Source organism: Octopus bimaculoides, chromosome 1 (assembly GCF_046866305.1).
Source record: "Octopus bimaculoides isolate indiv1 chromosome 1, ASM4686630v1, whole genome shotgun sequence".
In the NCBI taxonomy this organism is placed as follows: domain Eukaryota; kingdom Metazoa; phylum Mollusca; class Cephalopoda; order Octopoda; family Octopodidae; genus Octopus; species Octopus bimaculoides.
The window spans coordinates 23,400,882-23,425,881 of record NC_142928.1 but is presented as its reverse complement, the minus strand read 5'-3'; the positions used below and the strand labels follow the sequence as shown (position 1 = coordinate 23,425,881).

At 35.1% G+C, this 25,000-nt stretch overlaps 1 protein-coding gene across 14 annotated transcripts in view; it reads right to left on the bottom strand.

Moving 5' to 3' along the window:
- Positions 1-25,000, bottom strand: part of LOC106884182 (glutamate receptor-interacting protein 1) — a 542,605-nt gene that overhangs the window by 44,972 nt on the left and 472,633 nt on the right. For all 14 annotated transcript variants that reach the window (XM_089349488.1, XM_089349543.1, XM_089349474.1 and 11 more), the window contains 3 exons: positions 19,375-19,444; positions 9,999-10,144; positions 7,953-8,094 (listed from right to left, as the gene is read on the bottom strand). In XM_089349488.1, the coding sequence (XP_089205614.1) occupies positions 7,953-8,094; positions 9,999-10,144; positions 19,375-19,444 (358 nt within the window). The remainder of the gene's footprint in view (positions 1-7,952; positions 8,095-9,998; positions 10,145-19,374; positions 19,445-25,000) is intronic.

The following is a 25,000-nucleotide window of genomic DNA, read 5'->3' as shown; positions in this document are numbered from 1 at the left end:
CTGCTTTGATTCTGTTTTTATTGTTAAAAATATGCCCTTCTTTCAGTTTTCTGGAGATCTTACTATAAATGGTGTGTATATCTTAAGAATGACATTGTAGGATAGATGCAAAAGCTAGACCTGGCTGGTTTAAATACAAAAACAGGTAGGAATATATGCTAAAGGATTAAGCCAGAACAGCTCCCAGATCCTCTTTTTCAATTGATTTCCAGAGAATTTATGAAAGTTGGACAAAGTTGGAGTACTGAATTGCATGTTCTTTTAGCTCACACACTGTTAATTCAACTATGGTCAGAGAAAACAAATGTTGTACTGTTACACTATGCATCTATTCTGCATTATTTTTAAAGCAAAGACCTTTACTGTCTCTGCCTCTAGTCAGTTTGAAAATCACATTTCCTGAACAGCATTTCAATGAAGTCAAGCAAAATTTTTGGTTATTGTTTGTCATACTTTGGCATTGTTGAGAGAATGCAGCCCTCAGGCAATTTACCATTGCAAATATTGAAATCACAGATATAACTTAATTTCTATGTGTCTGTGTATACATGCATACATATATATATATATACCACTACATTTATATTTTTTTTCTCCTTGTTTCTTTCTGTATTCTTTTCAGTTGAAGAGCGTAGGCTTGAAACGTCAAAGACTTTCTCTATTCCCGAGCGTTAAACTAATACATCCATTTGTTGTTTACACCACCTCTCTTCATCTGTTGTTTTTTTCGTAAATTCGTCTATATATATATATATATATATATATATATATATATATATATATATATATATAAGGGCAAAATAAATAAATAAATATATTTTGGGGAATAACTGATGGATTTTTCCCTTATGAGGTTTTTTTCACGCTAGCTATTTGATAAATTCTTATAATAGAATTCATCCTATTACTGTATATATATATATATATATATATATATATATATATATCAATATTTGTTTTATGTTTAGTTGTAATAAAACAGTTTAACATTAAGCTGAAGAATTACTCAATACTTTTTTGTAGAGTACATATTTACTATACTTTTACAAGAAGAGGGGTGACAGTGACTTTAAAGTTTTGGTCCACTAGCATTTATTGTACTGTCCAACAAAAGTTAGCAGGGTGAAACTTTGAAGTTACCATCACCCATCTTGTAAAAGCATAATATGAGTGTGAATGTGTGTGTGAGTATATATATGTATATATATATATATACACACACACACACCCTCACACAAATGCATACTATGATCGCATGTATACATTATTATTATATATAAATGATGATGAAATAAATTCAGAGAGTAAACAACAGTCTCATACTATTAAATACTTTCACTAATATTACTATATTACTATTAACAAATAAACAAGCAGGATTTGGGGAAGGAATGAATGCAAGCGTTTGGCATGAGAAGTCAACATGCATGTGATGATGATGATATGAAAGTTTTAGCCAATGTACAGCAGCCTCTCTGAATGCATATTTAGGAATGTGGAATTATGGGAGTTATAAGCTGGACGCAGCTAATGATTGGTTGAAAAGGATTGCATAGAACTGCGATAATGGATACTTACGCATCCCTTTCAGATGGCATGAAATATAAACATAAGTATTTGATACAAGCATACCAGCAAGAATTGAATATAATTTAGGGATAAATATTTGCAGAAAATCTTTTCTACCAGCCATTTTTTTTTTAAAGTTAGTATTATACTGTTGAAAAAAATATTAGTTGAAATATATTTCAATTACTAATTAACTAATTTAGAAAACTAATTTTCTAAAAACACCTCATGCATATATTATCATAAATATTAGACTAGTTGTAACAATGCCAGACAAAACAAACAATTGTGTTTTAAGTCTTCATATTAAAAGAAAGAACATTATTAAGACAGAAAGAGTAAAATATAATTTTAAAAAAAGAGAATATTTTGTAATGAAGCACATAGATACACAGCTGTATAGATAAGTTTGGAGGCTTTTTAAAACAAACAAAAAGATATGTTACCATCTGAGATAATCTTTAGATCAGTAATTTCAGATCATATAAATGTTATATTTTAGATGATCCATTTGTTGTTAGACAATCAAGCTGTTTTATTTGTTATTGTCATGAGTGACAGCTTTCAATGAAAAAAACCCATCAATTGTGTAACCCCAACCAAGTCAGCTCTGATTGAGCAAACATATATGATCAAAGGCTTTCCAGCCATGACCATCATATGCTTTTATATATCCAGTTCTACATTGGCCAATGTGTCCTTAGTTTCTTTTTTAAGGTGGCAAGGTGTGATTTGATGGAGATTCATCCCAAGAAATTAAAAACTTTTTTAAATGAATGAAAATTTTTTTAATTAAATAAAAAAAATAATAAAATTACTAGTATTTACGTATGGCTAAGGCAAATAGAACTGGACTCCATTATAGAAAGAGCTATAACAGACCTGCCACCTTTACAGAGCTGTTGCTTTCAGTGCCGACCAACTAACGGCTAAGTGGACTGAATCATTAATGTATTTTGGCCAGGAAAACAGTGTGTGCTGGTGACAAGACAGGCTCTCCAGACCTTTTAGTTGGTTTCCCTAATACCTTATGATTCAGGCATTTGATTATATATTCATATGATTTACCTTTATGTTAGGAACTGAAATACCATTCCTTCATGGCTCTTATGAAATGAGCTAACTCCGAAACAAAGGACAATTATAAGAAGTCAGTAGAATATTGGTGAAATATTTTGACTGTTTTGTTTGAATTAAAGAAAATCTCAACTGTAAGCTGAAGATAGACTTCAGAAAACATAATTTCAGCTCATCATCAAAATTAATGAATCATGTGTTAAATGTTTTGGACTATGAATCATAACTTACCCAGCCAAAATATTATTAATACAAGTGTAAAAGTTACCCTAAGTCATATATTTGGTTTATGTATATGACTTAGTCTATTGTTTACATATCAAAAATAAGTCACAATATTCAATAGTGTTTCTCAGAAAAGCTCACACTACAAAGCCAATACAAAGATTTTGTCTATGCTGGCAAATTGGCAGAGTTGTCAAAGTGTTAGTTAAAATACTTTACAATATTTGTTCTGACTCTTTGCATCCTGAGTTCAAACCTATCAAAGCCAATTTTGCCTTTTATCCTTTTGCTGTTGAGTCCCAGCTCAGTGCAGTGAATTTGTGAGATGGTAAGGCAAGATGTCTTGTAGCAATGTTCTGTCTCTTTGCATTCTAACAGCAACAACATTAGTACAAAGCTATATTGGCCCAAACCAGGGACCTTACCTTTAGATAACATCAGTGGCATTGATAGGGGACCTTTGGCAAAATATTTTGCCCAGGTCTGTACACATATGTAAAAATGAATGATCAATCTTGATTTTCAAACCCCACCATGCCCAACTAGAAAGGTCAGAAAATCATCTACTTCAAGAAAATATGCAAATAGCATAATTTCTAAAACTATTTAATTACTTTGTTTCTTAACTTTAATGGTAACACATGAACTTTGTTTAACCTAAGCCCATCCACTGCTGTGTCATTTGCTCCAGCATGAGATATTATGTAGAAAAGAATATGAAATTGATTAAAGTGATCCGTTGAAATTATACATCATAATACAAAGGTTGAACTAAAGGAAAGCCAAGTAGTTATGGATGATACAGTAACAGTTAAGCATGAGGATGAATTTAAGATGATGTACACAATTTGCTACTTAATGCTCTGGCAGAATTGTTAGAGCGTTAGAAAAAATGCCTTGTGGTAGTTGTTCCAAGTTTTTACATTCAGAGATCAGCTTCTGCCTAAGTCAACTTTACCTTTCATCTCTCCAGTGTTGATCAAATACAGTACTAGTCTAATCCCCTTCCTTCAACATTGTTGGTTTTGGGCCTAAATCAGAAATTATTATTATCATTATTAATATTATTAACAATCAGACAATGGAGTTGGGTAGTGCCCATAATATTTGCAGAGACTTCCATATGGTGGGGGTGGTGGTTAATACTTATCGGATTGTCTGTAGGGAAACCTTGTGGGGACAAGGGAGTTCTAAAAGGTTCTAATTCTGAACAGGATGGATTAGATGAAGTGTTTTAGGGAGATGACACATAATAGGAATATTTCTGGTTGAAACAGATGCATCAGGTAGGCTTGAGTAGGTGGGACACAACTGGTTAGTTCAGAGGAGCAGAAACTGTTATAGTTGCCAAAGAAGGAGGAAGAGAGATACTGCATGCTTGTGAGTAAGAGGGTGGGGCATGCTCTGCGTGCATGAACAACAAACACAAATAAGCTGAGAGTAAAACAGGGTGTCAAAAGGAACCAGATATAGGGTGCAAGAGGAAATACTGAGCTGGTGTATGATGGATAACAGCTGGATAAAGAAATGCCAAACAACTTAAGAGGAAGGATCTGGAAGTAAAGGAAGACCAAGGAAGATATAGGAAGAGGTAGTGAAATTTGATTTCAGGAGGCCGAACCTCACAAAGGAGATGACAAAGAACCACAACAAATGATGAAATACTGTGCTGAAGAAGAAGAAGGCTCATCCAATCCATGCAAACCTGGAAAAACAGATGTAAAATGATGATAATTAGTGTGTAGGTGAGCAAAAGTTTGCCAATCAGATGACCGTTCTTTGGATGAAGTCAAGAATAAATTTGTACATATAATAGCTGCACTATTCTAGAAATACAAGCAGTTCTCTAGCATGGGTTGAATTTGTGGTTTGTAAAAAAATAATCAATTGTTCAAAGCTAGAGTATTTTTGTAGCTCTTAACAGGAAGCTTAAGCTTTAGAATGTAGTATTTGCTATATTGTAGAAATGTAGTTTATCATGAAGGATTATAAGCCATTGAGAAGTCCTGGCATTTGTAGCAAATCTCAGGGTTTAACTGTGTTTTTTCATGAGGAGGGAGGACTTTGTATTTCCACAATGTTTCCTTGGTATATTTAATGGTTATATCTTGGTGTTGCTAAATGATCTTAGGTTGTCAAGTCTTTTGAAGATCTCTATTCATAGAACACGAGTCTGGTGTGATGAGTCTATGCTGCTTGCCAATGTATATTTGTGTAAAAGCTTCAGAAGTGAAGGAGATAGTGGCTTCATCTCTGTATAAGAATGTTTGTGTTTGTGCATTTAGTAAGTAAATCATATATAAGAAAAGAATTTTGTAACAATAAAATTTAGATTAGGTTTTCTATGTAGTTTAGATTCTCTTTGATTTTCAATATAAAATCTTCAATTATTAATCTAGGAAAACAAACAATTAATTTTGAAACTTAGGCTCCACATTTCCTTGATACAGCCCAAATAATATCATAGGAATTAGTTGATATAATTGGAGATCAAAGTGAAGAAATTGGAGTCGATCAATTAAACACTCCTTGATTGATAAGGTTTTAGTCTTATCTATGCAGTTATGGAAACAGGAAAAGAATAAATAAATATTGAATACTGCAGTGAAATATAGCAAGGAATCACTGTATTGAATATTTCATAGAAAGAAATGCATCACTTGAAAGAATATTTAGAACATGTTACATAAGACTTTTAATCTCTGGAGATTAGTTAATCAATGGAGATAAATAATCTTTATATATTTATTTAAAATATATATATATAAAATGTGAAGATATCAAAAAACAAAAAAAAAAAACCTACAAACTTGAGATATATTCATATGTATGCTATATGAAGAATTTTGATTTAATACTTAATTATTTTCATGCCTGTAGTACTTTATTTTAGTCTGTGAAACTGAAGATATTTTGTCTAATCATACAAAACTAAGTATTTTGTGTCAGCTTAGCAATACACTACTATGATATGTGCGTCAACAGAGGAGGCTACTACATGGTTTCTCAACCTCCTAGAAATAGTAGCTAGATCTTCCTCACATTTCCTGTTGGCATAAAATGGAAAAGACAACATTGGATAAAAAGGTGAGATAGTCAAATAATGCCTTTGATCGTAAGTGTTTGCTTGCTTAGGTTTGATCTGAGGCTTATAAACTAATGAAACTAAGTGTTTATGGCTGAACCCAACACAACAATATTGAGTAGTTTGTTTAGATCAAGAGAAAGAATATGGAACAATGTCTAAAGCACAACCCATCAGCTACCACAAAACTGGTACTGAATCTTCTTTATCACTGCATCACTTTATCCAACTAATACTTTGGTGAACCTTAATACTTGGATTATCTTATACACCACCAGATAACCTCCCTGGATTATGTTACACCACTGGATTTTTCCACAGAGTATGTTGATTCTTCACCCTTAGCTAAAATTGTATCCCAGTGAGATGTAGTAGTAGTAGCAGTAGTAGTAGTAGCAGTGGGGACAGCAACAATAGCAAGAAGTAGTGGTGGTAGTAAAAGTTGATAGAGAGGTTGTAGTAGAGAAGAATCAACACAACCCATTATGATTTATGATCTGTCAAAGCAGCTTTGGTGATGCTGCTTCTGCTATTTAATGTCCATAAATGAGGCTTTAATTCACAAATCAGAACCAAAAAAACAACTACAAAATATTTAAAAAACTTCAAAAATACCAAAAACAAACACAAGAAATTCTCTCTTTCTCAACTTGTTCTCCATATCTATTCACTGTATCTTTTCCCCAGATCATATTGGTTGTTTTTAAAATTTGATAATGTTTGTAAAAGATAAAGGTGATATGGGCATTTGAATGTTCAGGGTAGGTTCAGTCTGTCTAAAGAATTCTCCAGGGAGCTAGCAGTGAAAAATACTGAAGGTTAGGGGAGACTGGAAGGAAGTAAGTTGGAAGTTTAAATTTCAGGATAATGAGTTTCACAGACAAAATGTGGGATCAAATTGACTTGCAATTTGTCATCCTACAGATCCTGTCAAAGTAATGCCAACAGAGGAATAAAAAGTCTATATGGATAAAGATGATAATAAAGAAGTGAAAGATGATGACAATGATGATAACGATGATGATGAGTTAACGACCTCTTACTCCTTCCCATCACTATCATTTGTATTGTTTTTGTTTTACTATAATGACATTTCAAAGATATTCTATCCCACTGTTGCATCTTTATCTTCTGGATTGTATTTCAGATTTTCATTGTAATATGTTGTTCTTGTCATCAACATATCATTCAAGGGAACAACAACATAAATGGCAGCTATCTAAGAAATATTTATGGTAACAAACAACACGCTACAAATGGAAAAACTGACCACTGACTAAAACCGGACAGGAACACTATCATATTAAACCAGTTAATTCTTTCAAGGACATGGTGGCTAGAAAACCTTAACTGTGAATCTTGTCAATTAATTACTGTATTTGGTGGTATACGAGACACTTTTTTTTTTTAAATAATGTCTCAAAATATCACCCTGGGTCCTACAAGTAAAGTTAGGCCTTCCATAAGTTTTAATACATTAAAAACTCTTTCCTTGAATATACACTGTTTGAAATTGGAGAGTATCTAATATGTCAGTGTGTCTTTTATGATATCAAATATGGCAATCCTTGTCAGCTTCACACTGTTGGTATTTATTCCTAATGAAAATGGTAAATCCTGAAACCCAAAAGTTAATTCCTTTCAACTCCACAGCTGCTGGAAGACCTTAGAATAGCAACATAAATATAACAATTTAAGCAATACATATTTTATTGGCAAATGTGCTAAAATTTGTTGATAGTATTTATATATATATATATATATAAGGTAAAAAAGAAATGAAGATATAACTATATGCGAAGTATTGGGCTGTCAACGAAGTATTTACATAATGTTGCTTGATTCTGTACTGAAATGTTAAAACAAGATTTAATAAAGAAGCAAGACATTTCATAACAATTGAAGATAATCCTGTTATAATATACAAGGGTTTATCTGACATATGAAAGATTGAATAAAAACAAAACAACAGAAAACCATTGGTATTTAGACTTACCTTTCTGCTAATCCACCTTCTGTTAAACCAGAAATGGTAATAGGATCCATAGGATTATCAGTGCCAGATATTGTAATTCCAAGAATTCCACCACGTTTCTGTAACTCAACAGTATATGTCACACAGTCTTCAGAATCTTCATCTGCAAAGAATAAATTGAAGAGATGCCAGAAAGAAAATTCAAATGACTTATCAATATGATATTTTGTAGAACATCTGAGAAGGCATTTATCTATTGATCTACTCAACCATATATATATCTATACTTCTATTTTTATACACCCATCTACTTGATAGACTAGCTTTCAATGCAGCTGTCTACATATCACAACCACTTGATTATCTCTTACATTTATCGATCACCCTATCATATCTACTGACATATTTATTTACCTATCATGCAAGCATATATATCCATAATTCCATCATCATCATCAACTTTGTCTCCAATCTGCTTTTCCACATTGGCATGAGTAGACCAGGTTTTTTTTTTAATTCAACAGAACAAGACCTATCACCTACAAAAAGATTTAATTTGGCACAATCCCGGTGTCATTAATCCTGTCCCCTGATTTATATATGCATGCAGACATCCAATGTCTAAAAAACGTGTTATCTAACTCATGCCAATATAGATGAAGTAGATGTAAAAATGATATCTACAATATCATTTCTTTTCTTTAAATACACTGACACACAATATCCTTATATATCAGCCAGCTGTTGAGTGATTTATCAATCCAGTTTTCTGTCTTTTCTCCCCTCTCTCTCCCCTTCTATCTATCTATCTATCTATCTATCTATCTATCTATCTATCTATATATATATATATATATATATATATATATATATATATATGGTAATAGGCCAAGGTGTTAATCTGTTTACCACTTACAGGCCTGTTAGAAACAACAACCAAATGTCTTTGGAATCACACTTACCACATTGAATTAGGAAAGGACACACAGATGAGGTGGTACTGATACTACTAAAACATCAGCATGATTAGAGCTAGATTTCTTGTCAGCGTAGGTCTGCTCAATCAGAGGAGACCTAGAACAAAACAACAACAAACTCTACCAAACTTTTTACCTAAACTACTAAACTAACTACATAAACATTCAACTGTCTTTAAACAAAGGATACACTGGCAACCTCACTAGTGTTAGTGCCCCACCCCACCCCACCCCAAAGAACCCAGTACTCTGTAAAATGGTTGGCATTAGAAAGGACATCCAGCTTTAGAAACCCAGCCAAAGAAGACATTGGAACATAAGGCAGTTCTCCAACCTGACAAACAGTCCAATCCCTGCCACCATGGAAGATAGATATTGAAAGATGACAATGATGATATACATTTTTATACATAGATAGAAAGATAGATAGATCATCAATTAACGTCTGTTGTCCATGCTGGCATGGGTTGGACAGTTTGACCAGGGCTGGCAAACTGGAAGGTTGCACCACACTCCAGTTTGATTTGGAACGGTTTCTATGGCTGGATGTCCTTCCTAACGCCAACCACTTCAAGAGTGTAATGGGTACTTTTATGTGCCACTGGCACAGGTGCCATTTGTGTGACATTACTATCTGCCATGACTGTGATTTTACTTGGCTTGATGGGTCTTCTTCTCAAGCATGACATAATGCCAAAGGTCTCGGTCATTGCCCCTGTGAGGCCCAACACTCGAAAGGAGCTATTCAGGTGCCACTGGCATCAGACACTTTACCTCTGTGAGACCCAACACACAAAAGGTGCTTTTTACATGCCACCAGCATGGGTGCCAATTATGTGACACTAGCATCAGCCACGACTACAATGTCACTTGCCCAAGGTGCCACGCAGTGGGACTGAACCCAGAACCATGTGGTTGGTAAGCAAGCTATTTACCACACAGTCACTCCTGCACTGATGATAAAGCATTTCAAAATATCAAACACAATGTTTATTCATCTTTTAATTAAATACATGTGAGTGTGAATATTAATTTTTTCATATCCCATGCTGTATTGCTTTTAGTATTCAATTATGTATTTATTCATTACCTCCATATGGATCGTCTCTTCGAAGTTTTAGTACAATGATATCATCTGCAGTCTCCAACAAATTAGCAGCCTCATCTGCACAACAAGGCTCCATTCGAATATCATTGATGGCTAAAAGTTTATCACTTGGCTGTATAGAACCACATCTGCGTAAGTAAAAAAAAAAAAAAATATGAAACAAAAATCCATTAATACATAATTCTGCTTGTTTTCCAGTTACAGTAGGTTTGCAAAGAGTAAAACAGATGAGTAAAATAAGAAGAGAAAATATAATGATGCTATGAACAGCAGAATAGAGTATTAGTTACTAGGAATTAAAAATTATTTGTTTTCAGTCATTGACTTGTTAGCAAATCAGTCAGTCTTAACAGGCTCTGGCTAGTATATTTCTATTAAAGTACACTGTCTTTGTTTCAATTATTATTGAAAATAACAAAAAATGGACTATATACTTGTTGTAATTTGACTTTATATAAGTCAGATAATGCTTGGAACATAAATTAAGATGAATTTTTGTTGGAAGGTTTTAGTTCACATCACTTCAAAACAGGAAGTTTGCATTGTGGAAGCAAAGTTGGTTTCAGGTGGGTTCACAGAATGTGAATGATAAAATTCTAAAAATAAAAGTCTACAAAAGGAAACATTTTCAGTTATTTGACCTGTTAGAAGTAGCAGTATAATCTCCCTCAAATGAAACCTATCCATCTTAAAAATAAAAAAAAACAAGCTACATTGAATAATATATTCCTTGATAGGCTATATAAAAAAAACATACAGGATGGTCATGGTCAGAATACTTTCTTTTTTATCATCAGTAAATTGAGTAAATGAGCTCCAATTCTTAAATGTCGTCTTTATTTCCACCCTCACCACCACCAATAACTCAAAAGATGAAAGATACAATCAACCGCTGACTTGGTCAGAAGGTCATACATTTTGGAGAGTGTGTATATTTGATTATATAAGTCCTAATATTTGATTGCAACTTATTCTATTGAAAACTACTGCCAACCAATAAGATAAAAAATAATGTTTCCTCAGAACACTTGATTAAAATCGTCTCTAATTATACGAGCAAAGTTGAACATTTTGTGAAGAAATGAGGGTATAGACCAGTGGTTCTCAACCACTTTTTTACTTGTGGACCCCTTTGATTACTATATCATTCTGGTGGACCACCATAGCCATTCTATGATTAAAAGCTAGTTTTATAGACACTTCTTCCAAAATTCCTATTTTATTTTCCATACATTCATTTGTATAGGTTTGCAATAGTGTTCCCTGAGAGAACAGGTTTCAGTTGCTGGAAACACGTTGAACTACGTAAAACATTAGAGAAGGAAACTTAGCTTTTTCTTGCAATAAATACATTTAACACATTTTTTTTTTTCATGGCCATCTGTTTCACCAGTTCTCAGTCAAATCGTCCAACCCATGCTAGCATGGAAAGCGGACGTTAAACGATGATGATGATGATGATATCCTTAAAATACTACTGTGGCTCCCCAATTTACTATTTTGCTTGTGTGGGCCCTACCAATACTTATATGGACCCTGGTTGAGTACCAATGGTACAGACTTTACATTAATCCTAGTCCCTGAAAAGTATTTTATTTTATTAATCCCAGAAGGATGAAAAGTCAAGTTGATAACCATTAAGGATTGGCACACAAAATATAAAGGGACAGGGCTGGATTAAGACCTATCGAGGCCCTAAGCACTTAAAAGTTTGCGGGGCCTTCATAAAAGATTATGTAATTCAAAATATAACCAATAACAAACTATAAAATTATTTTTTTATTTTTCAAAATGAAACAAAACAGTATGAGGGAAAATGATGTTTATTTTTGTATACTTCCACTTTATTTATATTTGAAAAGGTTCCTCCTACTTTTTGAATTGCAAATTCTTTGATCAGATCCTCAAAATAAATCTTAAGTAACACATCTGCATCTATACTAGTAGAGATAAAGGCATCCTGAATATTATTTTAGCAAGTTTAAAGTAATTTCTTTTGTGCCATAAACCTGTGGGATTCCATTGCACCATTTATCTCATGCCAGTATGGAAACCAAACATTAAATGATGATAATGTCTAGTGTTAGAAGAGGCATCAAACTGCTGAAACCGCACAAAAATATACACTGGCACATGATGCAGTCCTCTAACTCATCAGATCATGTTGAACCCCAACCGAAACTAACATGGAAGTTAAATGTTACCACATTTTAACATGTGTAAGGAACCCTTTTTTGTCAAAAATTAGGTTTAAAGAATATGGAAGTTCATTATACATTGGCAATATTATAATCCCTTACAAAACCATTTTTCCAAATTTTAGGCCCCAAAAATTAGGGGGTTTCTTATACACATTAAGATACAGTAAATGTTGTTGTTAATGATGATTATTATGATGTCTGTGGAATAATCTGCCACTAATTTGTTTATTCAATTACTTGGTAATTCTGTTGATTGAACATCTATAATGCTGACAATCAAAGCTGATAAGTATCTACTGATATCTACATCGTCTGCTGTCCTTGCTACAATAATCCTCACCAGGAATTACTGGGGATGGATTAATGATGGTAAAATCTTTCTAAACTACGAAATACCTAAGCAGACAGCAACAATAATAATAATTCTTTCTACTGTAGGAACAAAGCCTGAAAATTTGGGAGGAGCAGGTAGTTGATTACATTGACGCTAATCATTTTACTGACCCCAAAAAGATGACAAGCAAAGTTGACCTTGGCGGAATCTGAACTTAGAATGTATAGACTGACAAAATGCTTCTAAGTGTTTTGTCTTCCATGCCAATGATTCTACCAGCTCACCACCTCAATAATGCTAAAGTTTGAAGTCCATGTGTATATAAATGATACAATTTTGAGAGAGAGAGAGAGAGAGAGAGAGAGAGAGAGAGAGAGAGAGAGAGAGAGAGAGAGAGAGAGAGAGAGAGGAAAGACTTAAAGTATTCTTTGCTGTGACATTGAAAGAGAGAATAATTTGGGCGGTTTTGTTCAGACACAACGATGATGGTGATGATGATGATGATGATGTTTTGTAATGGTGGTAGTTAAAACACCAAAGGGATTACAAAAAGGCTGAAGGAATGGGAAGAAGAAAGAGAAAGAGATAAAGGTCCAGTTAAAGTTTTAAATATGCCAAGGGTGCTAGTGGTAGCAAGTTGAGGGATCTCCAAACCCTCCACCACCACTAACTCACTTAGAAAGAGAGAGAGAGAGAGACAGACAGACAGTTGGAGAGAGAGAGAGAGACAGACAGACAGTTGGAGAGAGAGAGAGCAATGTTTGTAGCAGTAGTAAAAGCAGAAGCGGGGAGAGAATGAGAGAGACCTGAAGAGAGGCAGTGGAGAAAGTATGATGAAAGTTTATTGAAGTGGGTGGGTGACAGAGAAGGGTTTTGGATAGGAAGAAAAAGAGGGTTAAAGAACAGAAGGCATATGACAGACAAGAACAAGCCCTGCCCCCTACCAACACATCAGTTACAGTTCTCAACCAAAGTGGTAGATTGGGAAGGGAAGTTTAAAATTAGTGGGAATCATGATTTTGAGGTGGGGGGGGGGGGATAGGGTGGAATAGGAGGGGAACTATGAAAAAGTTTGGGAATCAAGCATTTAGGAGTTTGGTCAGTAGATTATACAAAGCTAAAATTTGCTGAGTAAGCAGTTTAAAAATAAATTTCTTGACAAGTGATCTTACACACACACATGTGGTGTATTATATTGATATACACTTAAATACACATACACACATTATTTGAAACATGCATAAACACCCACATTAAAATACATTGTATATGCACATACATACTTTCACTAAAACAGACACACACACACACACACACACACACTTTTCTAAAACATATGCCTTTATATACAGACAGTATTACTAAAGCAAAATACACATATACAAGCCAAAAAACATTGACATGTACAGCAAAATATACACAAATATACTTTTAGTAACATGTACATAATGATGCTGATACATATGTATGTATATATATATATATATATATATATATATATATAGACACACACACATATTTGACCATCATATATACATACATTACAGTAGCAACTTAATGCAGTTACATATCTATTTCTACAGAAACACATTTTTAAATCAGCTGCAAAGACAAATTATACAAACATTTATTAAAACCACTACATTACTTATACACGTGAATATATTCACACATACAGAGAAAAAGCTCTGTCGATCCATACATTTAAAATACACACACCTAATAAAAGACATACATACATACGTACGTACGTACATACATACATATATTAAAAGATACTGACACAAACACTTTTTATGAACCAAAAAAATTTGCTATCACAATTTGCCAACAATGGCATCATTAGTCACAGGTTCCCAGTGTGTCAATCGTTAGTTCAGTACATTTTTAATGGAAGAAGTGATAAGGGAGTATCTGTAATGCAGTGCAAAACAAATACTGCAAGAGCACCAGTTTTTTCAGTTTTCTTGCCATTGTTTATATCCTTTGACACCCTGCTTCCTGCCATATATATATATATATATATATAAATATATAGTTTTAGGGAAAAATATCAAGTTTCAAGAACTCATTGATGAAAATCCACTATCACGATGAGTTTTTGAAACTTGGTTCCTTTCCCTAAAACTATATATTTTTATATATATTTTAATCTATAAAGCTCAATTTAATTTTAATTTTAATTTTTTATAAATTGATTTTAATTGAGATTTTACCTGTAATTTTGGATTTTGTCCCTAATATTATATATATATATATATATAAATTAGGATTTGAATAAGGCACTTAAATGGCAAGGCACCAGGTTGGGTAGAAAAATATTCAGTTTATGTAAATGATTAACTGTACCTGACTCAGTATATCATGAGCCTTGAGGCTAATCACGAAATGCACATTGCACTAAATGTATGGTCTATAATATACTTTGGAATATAAATATGATGCTAATAGAGAGAAAAAGTGGAAAAAAAAAACCCGATTAAAAACTGTATTTAAAAACATTTAAAATGGTACTGCTTGGGAGTGGGGCTCAATACAGTCATTTCATTATCATTAATTTTATACATTTTATATATTTCATGTCATCCGTTTTATGTTTTTGTCCCCACTGTGGTGTTGTGTGTGTCCTTGTATTGTCCCCTCTGTGTTAGAGCCTAAGTGCTTGTTATAAAGAATAAAATATACTTTGGATCTACACAAGTAGCAGGGACCAAGTAAGGTGAATAATAAATAAATAAATGAATAACAACAGTTGGATAATGAGTCAATTCACTACAGTTGGAAGTGAAATCGAAATTGATATCGAAACAAATTTGACGACTCCCATGCCAACCTTTCCTTCATTGGACACTAAACTCTGCTTGCGAAGACCTGTTGGGGCAAGTGAAATCAAAATCGAAATCATAATTGAACCAAATTCGATGACTGATACCTGTGCCAGTGGAGCGCTAAGAGCACCGTCTGAGCGTGATCATTGCCAGAGCAGCTGTCTGCCTTCTGTGCCAGTGGCACGTAAATAGTACCATTTGAGCATGATTTTTACCAGCATTGCCTTACAGGCACTTGTGCTGGTGGCATGTAAAAAAACATTCGAGTGAAGTCGTTGCCAGTGCCGCTGGACTGGCTCCTGTGCAGGTGGCACGTGAAAAACACCATTTTGAGCATGGCCGTTGCCAGTACCGCCTGACTGGCCCTTGTGCCGGTGGCACGTAAAAGCACCCACTACACTATCGGAGTGGTTGGCGTTAGGAAGGGCATCCAGCTGTAGAAACTCTGCCAGATCAGAGTGGAGCCTGGTGCAATCATCTGGTTCACCTGACCTCAGTCAAATCATCCAACCCATGCTAGCATGGAAAGCGGACGTTAAACGATGATGATGATAATGAGATACACACACACACACACACACACTCAACAGGCTTCTTTCAGTTTCTGTCTATCAAATATACTCACACGGCTTTGGTCAGCCTGAGGCTATAGTGGAAGACATTTGCCCAAGGTGCCATATAATGGGATTGAACCCAGAATTATGTGGTTGGGAAGCAAACTTCTTGTCACACAGTCATGCCTGCATCTATATGTATATCTTTTTATATATTAATGTGCTAGAGAGAATGTGTGTGAATTTGTGACTGACTGTGTATGTGTTGTATTAAAGAGTTAATATGTTTAAATATGTTTGTGCTTATGTGTATATATTTTACTGTGTATGCACGTGCGCGCGCGCGTGTGTGTGTGTGTGTGTGTGTGTGTGTGTACAAGTGGCAATGTGTGACTTTGTATGTTTTTACTGTGCTAATGTCTATGTATTTATATGTGTATATTTTAGTGCACCTTTGTATGCGAGTGTATGATGAACCTGTATGTGTGTGCATGCACAAGTGTGAATCTACTGCACTGTGTGTATGTTTGTGTATTATTTGTCAATATCCTTTAGTATTTGTTTGTGTATATGTAGATGTAGATGCATCTTAGTATCTGTTTGTTTCCATGTGTGAGCATGTTTGGCAATCAGTTAAAACATGTATACACATGTATACACATATATATTTCATGTTTAACAGCTAATATATTTATATACACCTGTTTGTTTGCATGAATGTGCATTTTGGGATATGCTTGTGCGTGTGTATATATGTGTGGTATTCTGTGAGTGAACATGTATGCATATGTGGTTATATGCTAAGCTTTTTTAACATATGTTTGCATGAGTATATTATCAATAAAAACGCATTGAAATAGAAGTAAAAAAATTAAAAAAAAAAAAAAAATAAAAGAAAATGCCCTTCAAGGGATTTTGTATTTGAATCCTTGAATGTAGTTAAAGATGAAAAAAAAAATTGATTATAGAATACTGAAAAGAAAAAAAATTAAGAACAGAAAAGAAATATTTAATAAAATCCAGAACTAAAACTGCAAAAAAATAAATAAAATTTTTTTTCTAAATATTAAGGAAAAAAAAATGGATTTTCCTCCCAGAAATCATTAAATATTCAATAAGATGCTTTGTTATTTTGTATTTTGTTTTAGTAATGGTAATAAGAAGCATCTGGGATAGATCTGAATAAGAGTTGGAAGAAATATATCATCATCTAACATAATCTGGAATAACTGGTAATAAGAATGTGGGGGGAGGGGGATGTGAGCAAGCCAATGATTGTGGTGGTGGTGGTGGTGGTGGTCGTGGAGGGGCTTAATTCTTTCTTGAGGATGTTTTTTGTTTTTAATCATTTATAAGATGGCTTACAAGTGAAAGAATAAAGTGTATTGTAAAGTTTCCAAACACCTCAAACACACACACACATATATATATATAATCATAAACATTTCAACATTTTAACATCCACTTTTCCATGCTTGCATGGATCAGACAGAGTTGCTTGAGGCAGATTTTCTATGGTTGGATACCCTTCCTTTCTGTGTGTGTGTATATGTTGTTTCCTTGTATGTCCTGTAACTTAGTGGTTTGACAAACAGAGATGAATTAAATATGAAAACAAAAGGAGTAAAGACAAGATATAGCAGTTCACTGCTGCAGATACCCTGTTTCCCTTTAGTTTTCATCTGCATCACTGGCTTGTTAATTCTGACCAGGTACTCTGTCAGTGTTAATACTCATATTTCTGTCAGTTGAGAGGAATAAAGGCAAAAAAAAACAAAAAAAAACTGGCACTCCATCAGATATGATGGCAAGGGTTCCAGCTGATCTGATCAATGAAACAGTCTGCTTGTGAATTTAACATCTAAGTGGCTGAGTACTCTACAGACATGTTTTCCCATAATGTAGTTCTCAGGGAGATTCAGTGTGAACACAAAATGTGACAAGGCTGTCCCTTGGAAACACAGGTACTACTCATTTTTGCCAGCTGAGTGGACTAGAGCAATGTGAAATAAAGTGTCTTGCTCAAGGACATAATTCACCACCAGGTATCAAACTCACAATCATGAGTCGAATACCCTAACCACTGAGCCATACACCTTCACTAACCAGGATGGAGCAATGTTAAATGTCTTGCTCAAGGACAGATTTTGTATCCCCTGGATTGGAAATTAAGAACCCAGGTGCCAACCCACTGGAGAAATGTACCTTCTGATTAGATAGGTACCAAACTGAAGTTGATAGGATTGACGAAACCCTTCAAGGAGTGCTCCAGCATGACAACAATCCAATGACTGAAATCAGAAATAGACTGTGTGAATACAAATTGCTATACAAAATGTTATTGTTGTTGTTGTTGGTAGTCTCTTGTAATCCAAGAATGTTGATTCCACAATTTCTGGCTGAACAACCTGCACATATAGTTTGTTTATAGTGATAAGGTGTTTGTGCTGTACATGAGCTTGCTTGCTCTCTCTCTCTCTCCATCAGTCTGATGTTACCTGTACAGGTGCACAGTGTGTCACATGTCAGATGTCAAAGTGATCACAAAGCAATGAGAAATAAAGTGTTCTGCTCAAGAACACCATGCACTGCCTGGTCTTGGAATTGAAACAACAATCATGTGATTGTGTGTGCAGCACCCTAACCACTAGGCTACACAAAGCATTAAAGAATAAACGTCAAGATATATATACATATATATAGAGATGCAACACAGAATTTTGTCAGTGAACAGGTCGCAGTCTCAAAGCGACGAAAATATTTTGACAAATTAAATTTAAATGTTGAAGTGAATCTAATGGTTTTTGTGTGTTATTTTAAATGGCTTATAAACACCTTCCACGCTGCAATTGTTTGCGTTCCAGCACACAATCTCAGATCAGGTCACTTGCTATGCAAGTATATCTCCGTAATATATATATATATACACACACACACAGGGCGGTGAGCTGGCAGAAGCGTTAGCACATTGGCGAAATGCTTAGCGGTATTTCATCTGTTGCTACGTTCCGAGTTCAAATTCCGCCAAGGTTGACTTTGCCTTTCATCCTTTCGGGGTCGATTAAATAAGTACCAGTTACGCACTGGGGTCGATATAATCGACTTAATCCGTTTGTCTGTCCTTGTTTGTCCCCTCTGTGTGTAGCCCCTTGTGGGTAGTAAAGAAATAACACACACACACACACACATATATATATATAAAAGCTACTGGATGATAGAATAAGTGTAGAAAATGGCTGCAAGAGCCCGAACAAAGTATATTAGATAAATAACATTTAGATTACATACAAAAATAGCTCTATTATCATCAGCCTTGATGATTATTATTTTTGACATTTTTGGTGAAAACACACAGGGATAATAATGGAAAGAGGTTTATTTAAAGGAAACAATAGTTAATGCTTAATTCTGTCGACATATGTTTATAGTGAACCATCTCACCTGTTTGCCACACTTCCACGCCTGACATCTGTAATTATTAATGGATCGGTAGGTTTGCGATTGTTTGGTGCTACAAAATGAAGAAAACCAGAATAGATAAAAGTTAATCATTTCGTGAAGGTGCTAAAATACAGGAAAACAAGAATCATTTCCTGAAGAGAATAAAGAAGAAAAAGAAGAAACAGAATATTCTTTTATTCTTTTATACTCAATTCAGTCATGCGGTTGCAGTCATGCTGGAGCATCACCATGGAATATGTGCAATAACAGAGGAATCAATAGTATTTTTCGGAAGTTCAGACAAATTTACTGGGCTATGAACATGCATCTTCAACAGGGAATCTCTACATGGTTGTAATCGTTGTTGCTGTTGCCTTAATAGAAGTTCAATGTTGTAATTCTAGTTGAAAGCATCTCATCACTTCTCTGGTGTTTTTTTCAGAGATCCAGCATGTTTATATTAGTAGAATTAGCTGTATATTGAAAGGCACCATACGGAATGGATTGTGATGTGTACATACATCAGCAATTTCTGCGTCTATTTGCTTGCAATAGTCAATCAACATGGACCAAAAAACTGAAACACAACTGTGCCTGTGTGCACTTTGTTTCCCATGGTAGGCATTGTTCTTCCTTATTGATTATGAGATGGTTTAATAACGGCTAACTACCTTTGTAGTATTTGAGTTTCAGATCATATCTTTAACTATGAAAGTGTGACATTTTTTTTTTCATTGCCATCTTTTGGTTTTTCCATTGTTGACCAATAACTAATTTGCATGAGATTTTTATTGAATTCTAGGAATGAAACTGGCTTCAGTTTCTTTTTGTTTTTTTGCTTGTAATCTGAATATGAGTGAATAATGGGGGTAGTTGTTTTTGTGGTGAGAGTGATGCTGTTTATGATGATGATGATAATGTGGAGTGGTGATAATGGTGATAAAGATGACAGTGTCTCCAGTGGCAGTTATTCTTGATGCAATAGTCACGTTGATGATGTTTATGAAAATAATGATGTTTATGATGTTTATAATGATGATGGTGATGCATTTATGAAGACAATATTGATGAAAATGATGATTACTATATTTATAAGAATGGTGACAATATTGATAACGATGTTGTTTATGACAATGATATTATTCATGACAATGGTGATTATGATAATGATATTTAGAATGATGGAGGCAACGAGTGATGTATGATAGTGATAGTGGTGGTGGTGGTGATTATCATGATAATGATGTTTATGATGATGATAACGATGGTGGTGGTGGTGGTGTTTATGATGATGATATTTATGATGGTTATAATGATCTTTATTATGATGATGATGATGTTGATAGTAGGGATAGCAGTTATGATAATCACCATTCCAAAGTGACAATTTCTATTTTTGTTCTTATTGTTGATACAAATTTAAGTTGCCATAAGCCAGTATTAAGCAGGAAAAAGGGGTTTAACGTTTCTTAATGCTTCAAACCTGTTTTTTATTCCAAAACAGCCAGAAGAGGAAACAGCAGCAATGAAATAATTGGCAAATTACAAGGAATTAAGTCTGAAAGTCAGTGAAAGGTAGCCTGAAGGTAAACTTAATCTATTTATATGTTTATATATTATGGAAGTGGAATGGCAGATACTATCTGTTGTTTTGCCAGACACTGTTATTTAGTCTCATCTTCCTTTTGATTCCTTGGCTGTGTGGTTTTTTAGAAATTTACTTTGCAATTGGTAGTTCCTGGTTTGATCCTTCCACATGACATCTTGGGTAAATCCCTCCTACCAAAGCCTTGATTTGATCAATGACTTTATCACCATCATCACTGTTTTAGCATCTACTTTTTCATGTTTATATGAGAGTCAGATGGAGTTTATTGAGGTAAATATTCTATGGCTGTATGACCTCCCTTTTACCAAACCTCACCTGTTTCTAAGTGTGGTAATATTTCCCCCCATGGTCACACATGGAAACATTGCAAATGAATGACAATGTTCGTGTGACAGTGACTCATGCCTATCACACAATGCCAAGACAAGGAGACAAACATATACACATATCATTACCTCTGCCTTAGTGAAGGCAGAGATATTGTTTTCAGTCATGTTTGTTTGTGGACAAGATATCTGAAGAACCGCTGGATGGATTTGGATGAAACTTTCAGGGATGTTTGACCTCATGACTGGCATGAACTCATTAAATTTTGGGATCGATCAGGTACCAGACAAGGATTCTGGATTATTTTTCAGGGTTTTTTACTTAAGTTTTGAGAGTGGTCAGGTTCATTTTTGATATTCTCAGTTGTGAGAGCAGTTGAGTTTATTTCAGATATTCTCATTTTAAAAATCATCTCAGGATAATCATTGGGAGGATGCTGGTGTTGACTTGGCAGAGGCTCTGAGTGCTCTTGTTTACATCATTTACACTGGACGGTTATGTGTCCTCATCTTGTTTGTTGTTACCACATTTCGACTGATTTACTCTCCAGCCTTTTGAACCCAACCTGGGGTTCTCATTCCTAAGGTATTTTTTGCTGATGTTATTATTATTATTATTATTATTATTACTATTATTATTTATTTAAGGCAGTGCCTGGAATTGAACTTGGAATCTCGGGGTTAGTAGCCCATGCTCTTAACCATATGGTTAGGAGTATGGGCTTCTAACCCCAAGATTCTGAGTTCAATTCCAGGCAGTGCCTTGAATAAATAATAACAGTAACATCAGCAAAAAATATTTTAGGAATGAGAACCCAAGGTTAGGTTCAAAAGGTTGGAGAGTAAATCAGCCGAAACGTTGTGGCAATAACAAACAAGATGAAGACATATATCCGTCCAATGTAAATAATGTACAGAATTCCTCATCTCTAAAATATAGAACAGTAATATACACATATGTACATACAATGGGATTCTTTCAGATTCCATCAACCAAATCCATTCATAAGGCTTTGGTTTGTCAAGAGCTATATCAGAAGACACTTGCCCAAAGTACCACACAGAGGGAATCAAATACAAGACCATGTTATGGTAAAGCAACTTTCTCAACCACAGCCACACCTGCAACTTATGTATGCACATATGTATGTATCTTTTATGAGACTTTATCAGCAAGTGATCTAAGTGGTGATAAAGAACCGCAAAATCTGGTGCTCTTTAATCAGAAACTCTAATCGTATGTGTTTTATACTGAGATAAAGATACTCAACTTGTCCCACTGATGTTCAGATGAGCTGTACAAGATGGTATCAAAAAGTTCCTGAGCTACTTCTACAGCATTCCAACAGCTAGCAGCACATGGTTGCATGCACAGTGAGATCTAGTAGCGACCTTCATGAGGCAGAGTGTTGAGTGACACTGTGTTTACTTTGCAAGTTGTGAAATTCATGCTTTTGTGGTCACATGCATGCTGTAGTCTGCAGTTTGTTGTTATGGACAGGCAGTTGGAACAAAGAGCTAGTGTGAAATTTTGCATTAAATTTGGGAAGTCTTCTACAGAGATGCAGGAGTGGCTGTGTGGTAAGTAGCTTGCTTACCAACCACATGGTTCCGGGTTCAGTCCCACTGAATGGCATCTTGGGCAAGTGTCTGCTACTATAGTCTCGGGCCGACCAAAGCCTTGTGAGTGGATTTGGTAGACGGAAACTGAAAGAAGCCCATCATATATGTATATATATATATATATATATATATATATATATATATATATGTGTGTGTGTGTGTGTGTGTGTGTGTGTGTGTGTGTGTGTGTTTGTATGTTTGTGTGTCTGTGTTTGTCCCCCTAGCATTGCTTGACAGCCGATGCTGGTGTGTTTATGTCCCCGTCACTTAGCAGTTCGGCAAAAGAGACCGATAGAATAAGTACTAGGCTTACAAAGAATAAGTCCCGGGGTCGATTTGCTCGACTAAAGGTGGTGCTCCAGCATGGCCGCAGTCAAATGACTGAAAAGAGTAAAAGAGAGTAAAAAGAGAGAAATTGAGCTTGCTTCAGCAATGAGGCAGTGGGTTGTACACAATGTTTTGAATGGCACAGGTACTTTAAAAGTAGAAGAACGTCCCTGGAACATGATGAGCAATCTCGAAGATCCGCCATGAGCATCACCTCCAGAAATGTGGAGAAAATCCATCAGCTGGTGCATGAAGATCGTCAGAGGACAATCAAGAATGTTTTGAAGCATTTGAGGGAGGACATTTGGTGAAAGCAACTGGAACTGTGGAGCACAAAGAATTGGATTCTTCATGACGCCAATGCACCATGACTCTGAGCTCTCCTCACTTGTGAGTTTCTTGCCAAAAACAACATGGTATTGCTTCTGCATCCACTCTATGCACCAAATTTAGTGCCTGCAGACTTCTATCTCTTCCCTAAGATGAAAATACAGCTCAAAGGTCACCGTTTTAACACCATTGTCAAGATCAAGAGCGAATTGCAGAAGGTCCTCAATTCACTTACGGATGATGACTTCCAGGCCAGATTCCAAGTGTGGCCGGAATACTGGGACCAGATTATTGCTACACAAAGTGACTATTTTGAAGGGGATAATGTTAAAACTTAATTAAATAAGTTATTTTTATATTAAACATAACTAGTCTGAGAACTTTTTAACACCACCTAACGAAACAGTGACTGGCCAGTTGGAAACCATTGTAATCAATAATAACTATTTTACACAAAATGTAAGCATCGTTATCATTTTAATGTCCATATTTCCATGCTCGCAAGGGTCAGATGGAGTCTGTTGAGGTAGATTTTCTCTGGCTGAATGCATTTCCTGTCACCAACCCTAAACTGTTTACCTTCTCACGTTTCCTCATGGCCAGATATGTTTTTCAAGGATGACAGAAAACAATCAACATTGCTTACATGATGGTGATGCTCATTTACAACCATCACATGATGTCAAAACAAAGGTATGCACACACACAAACACACACACATGCAACAGACTTCTTTCAGTTTCCATCAACCATGTCTTCTTAGGTCTACCTCTTCCACAGGTTCCCTCCACAGTTAAACTTCAGCACTTCTTTACACAGCTGTCCTTGTTCATATGCACCATATGACCCTACCAGTGCAGTTGCCTTTCATGCACACCACATCTGATGCCTCTTGTGTTCAGTTTTGCTCTTAAGACAATCACACTCTGTTGTACATGCACACTGACATTGCACATCCAGTGAAGCATACTAGCTTCATTTCATTTAAGCCTTCTGCACACTGACATTACATATGTATTATGTATTAGTCAGAATGGTGTCTTCACCTTGGTTGTGCTTTCATTTCAGAAAATACAGAATATATATATAGGCATGTGCAGATAATTTGTCAACAGACAATTCGCCATCAGACAATTCACTGATAGACAATTCACCAACAGACAATTCCCACACTGCCTCAGACTCAACATGGAGACTAACAACAAGTGCCTGGAGGAAGCTGTGCTGTCCTGGGTCAAGAGGGTGGCTGCTGGAACACCCTATGTCTGGCAATAAAACTCTGCACTATACCACACAATTGTCCTGTCTGTAAGTTGTCTGTCAACCAACTGTCTGTCAAAGAATTGTCCGTCTATGATGTGTGTGTGCACGTGTGTGTGTGTAAGCTGTCTAAGAGTCCATAAGTCAGGAT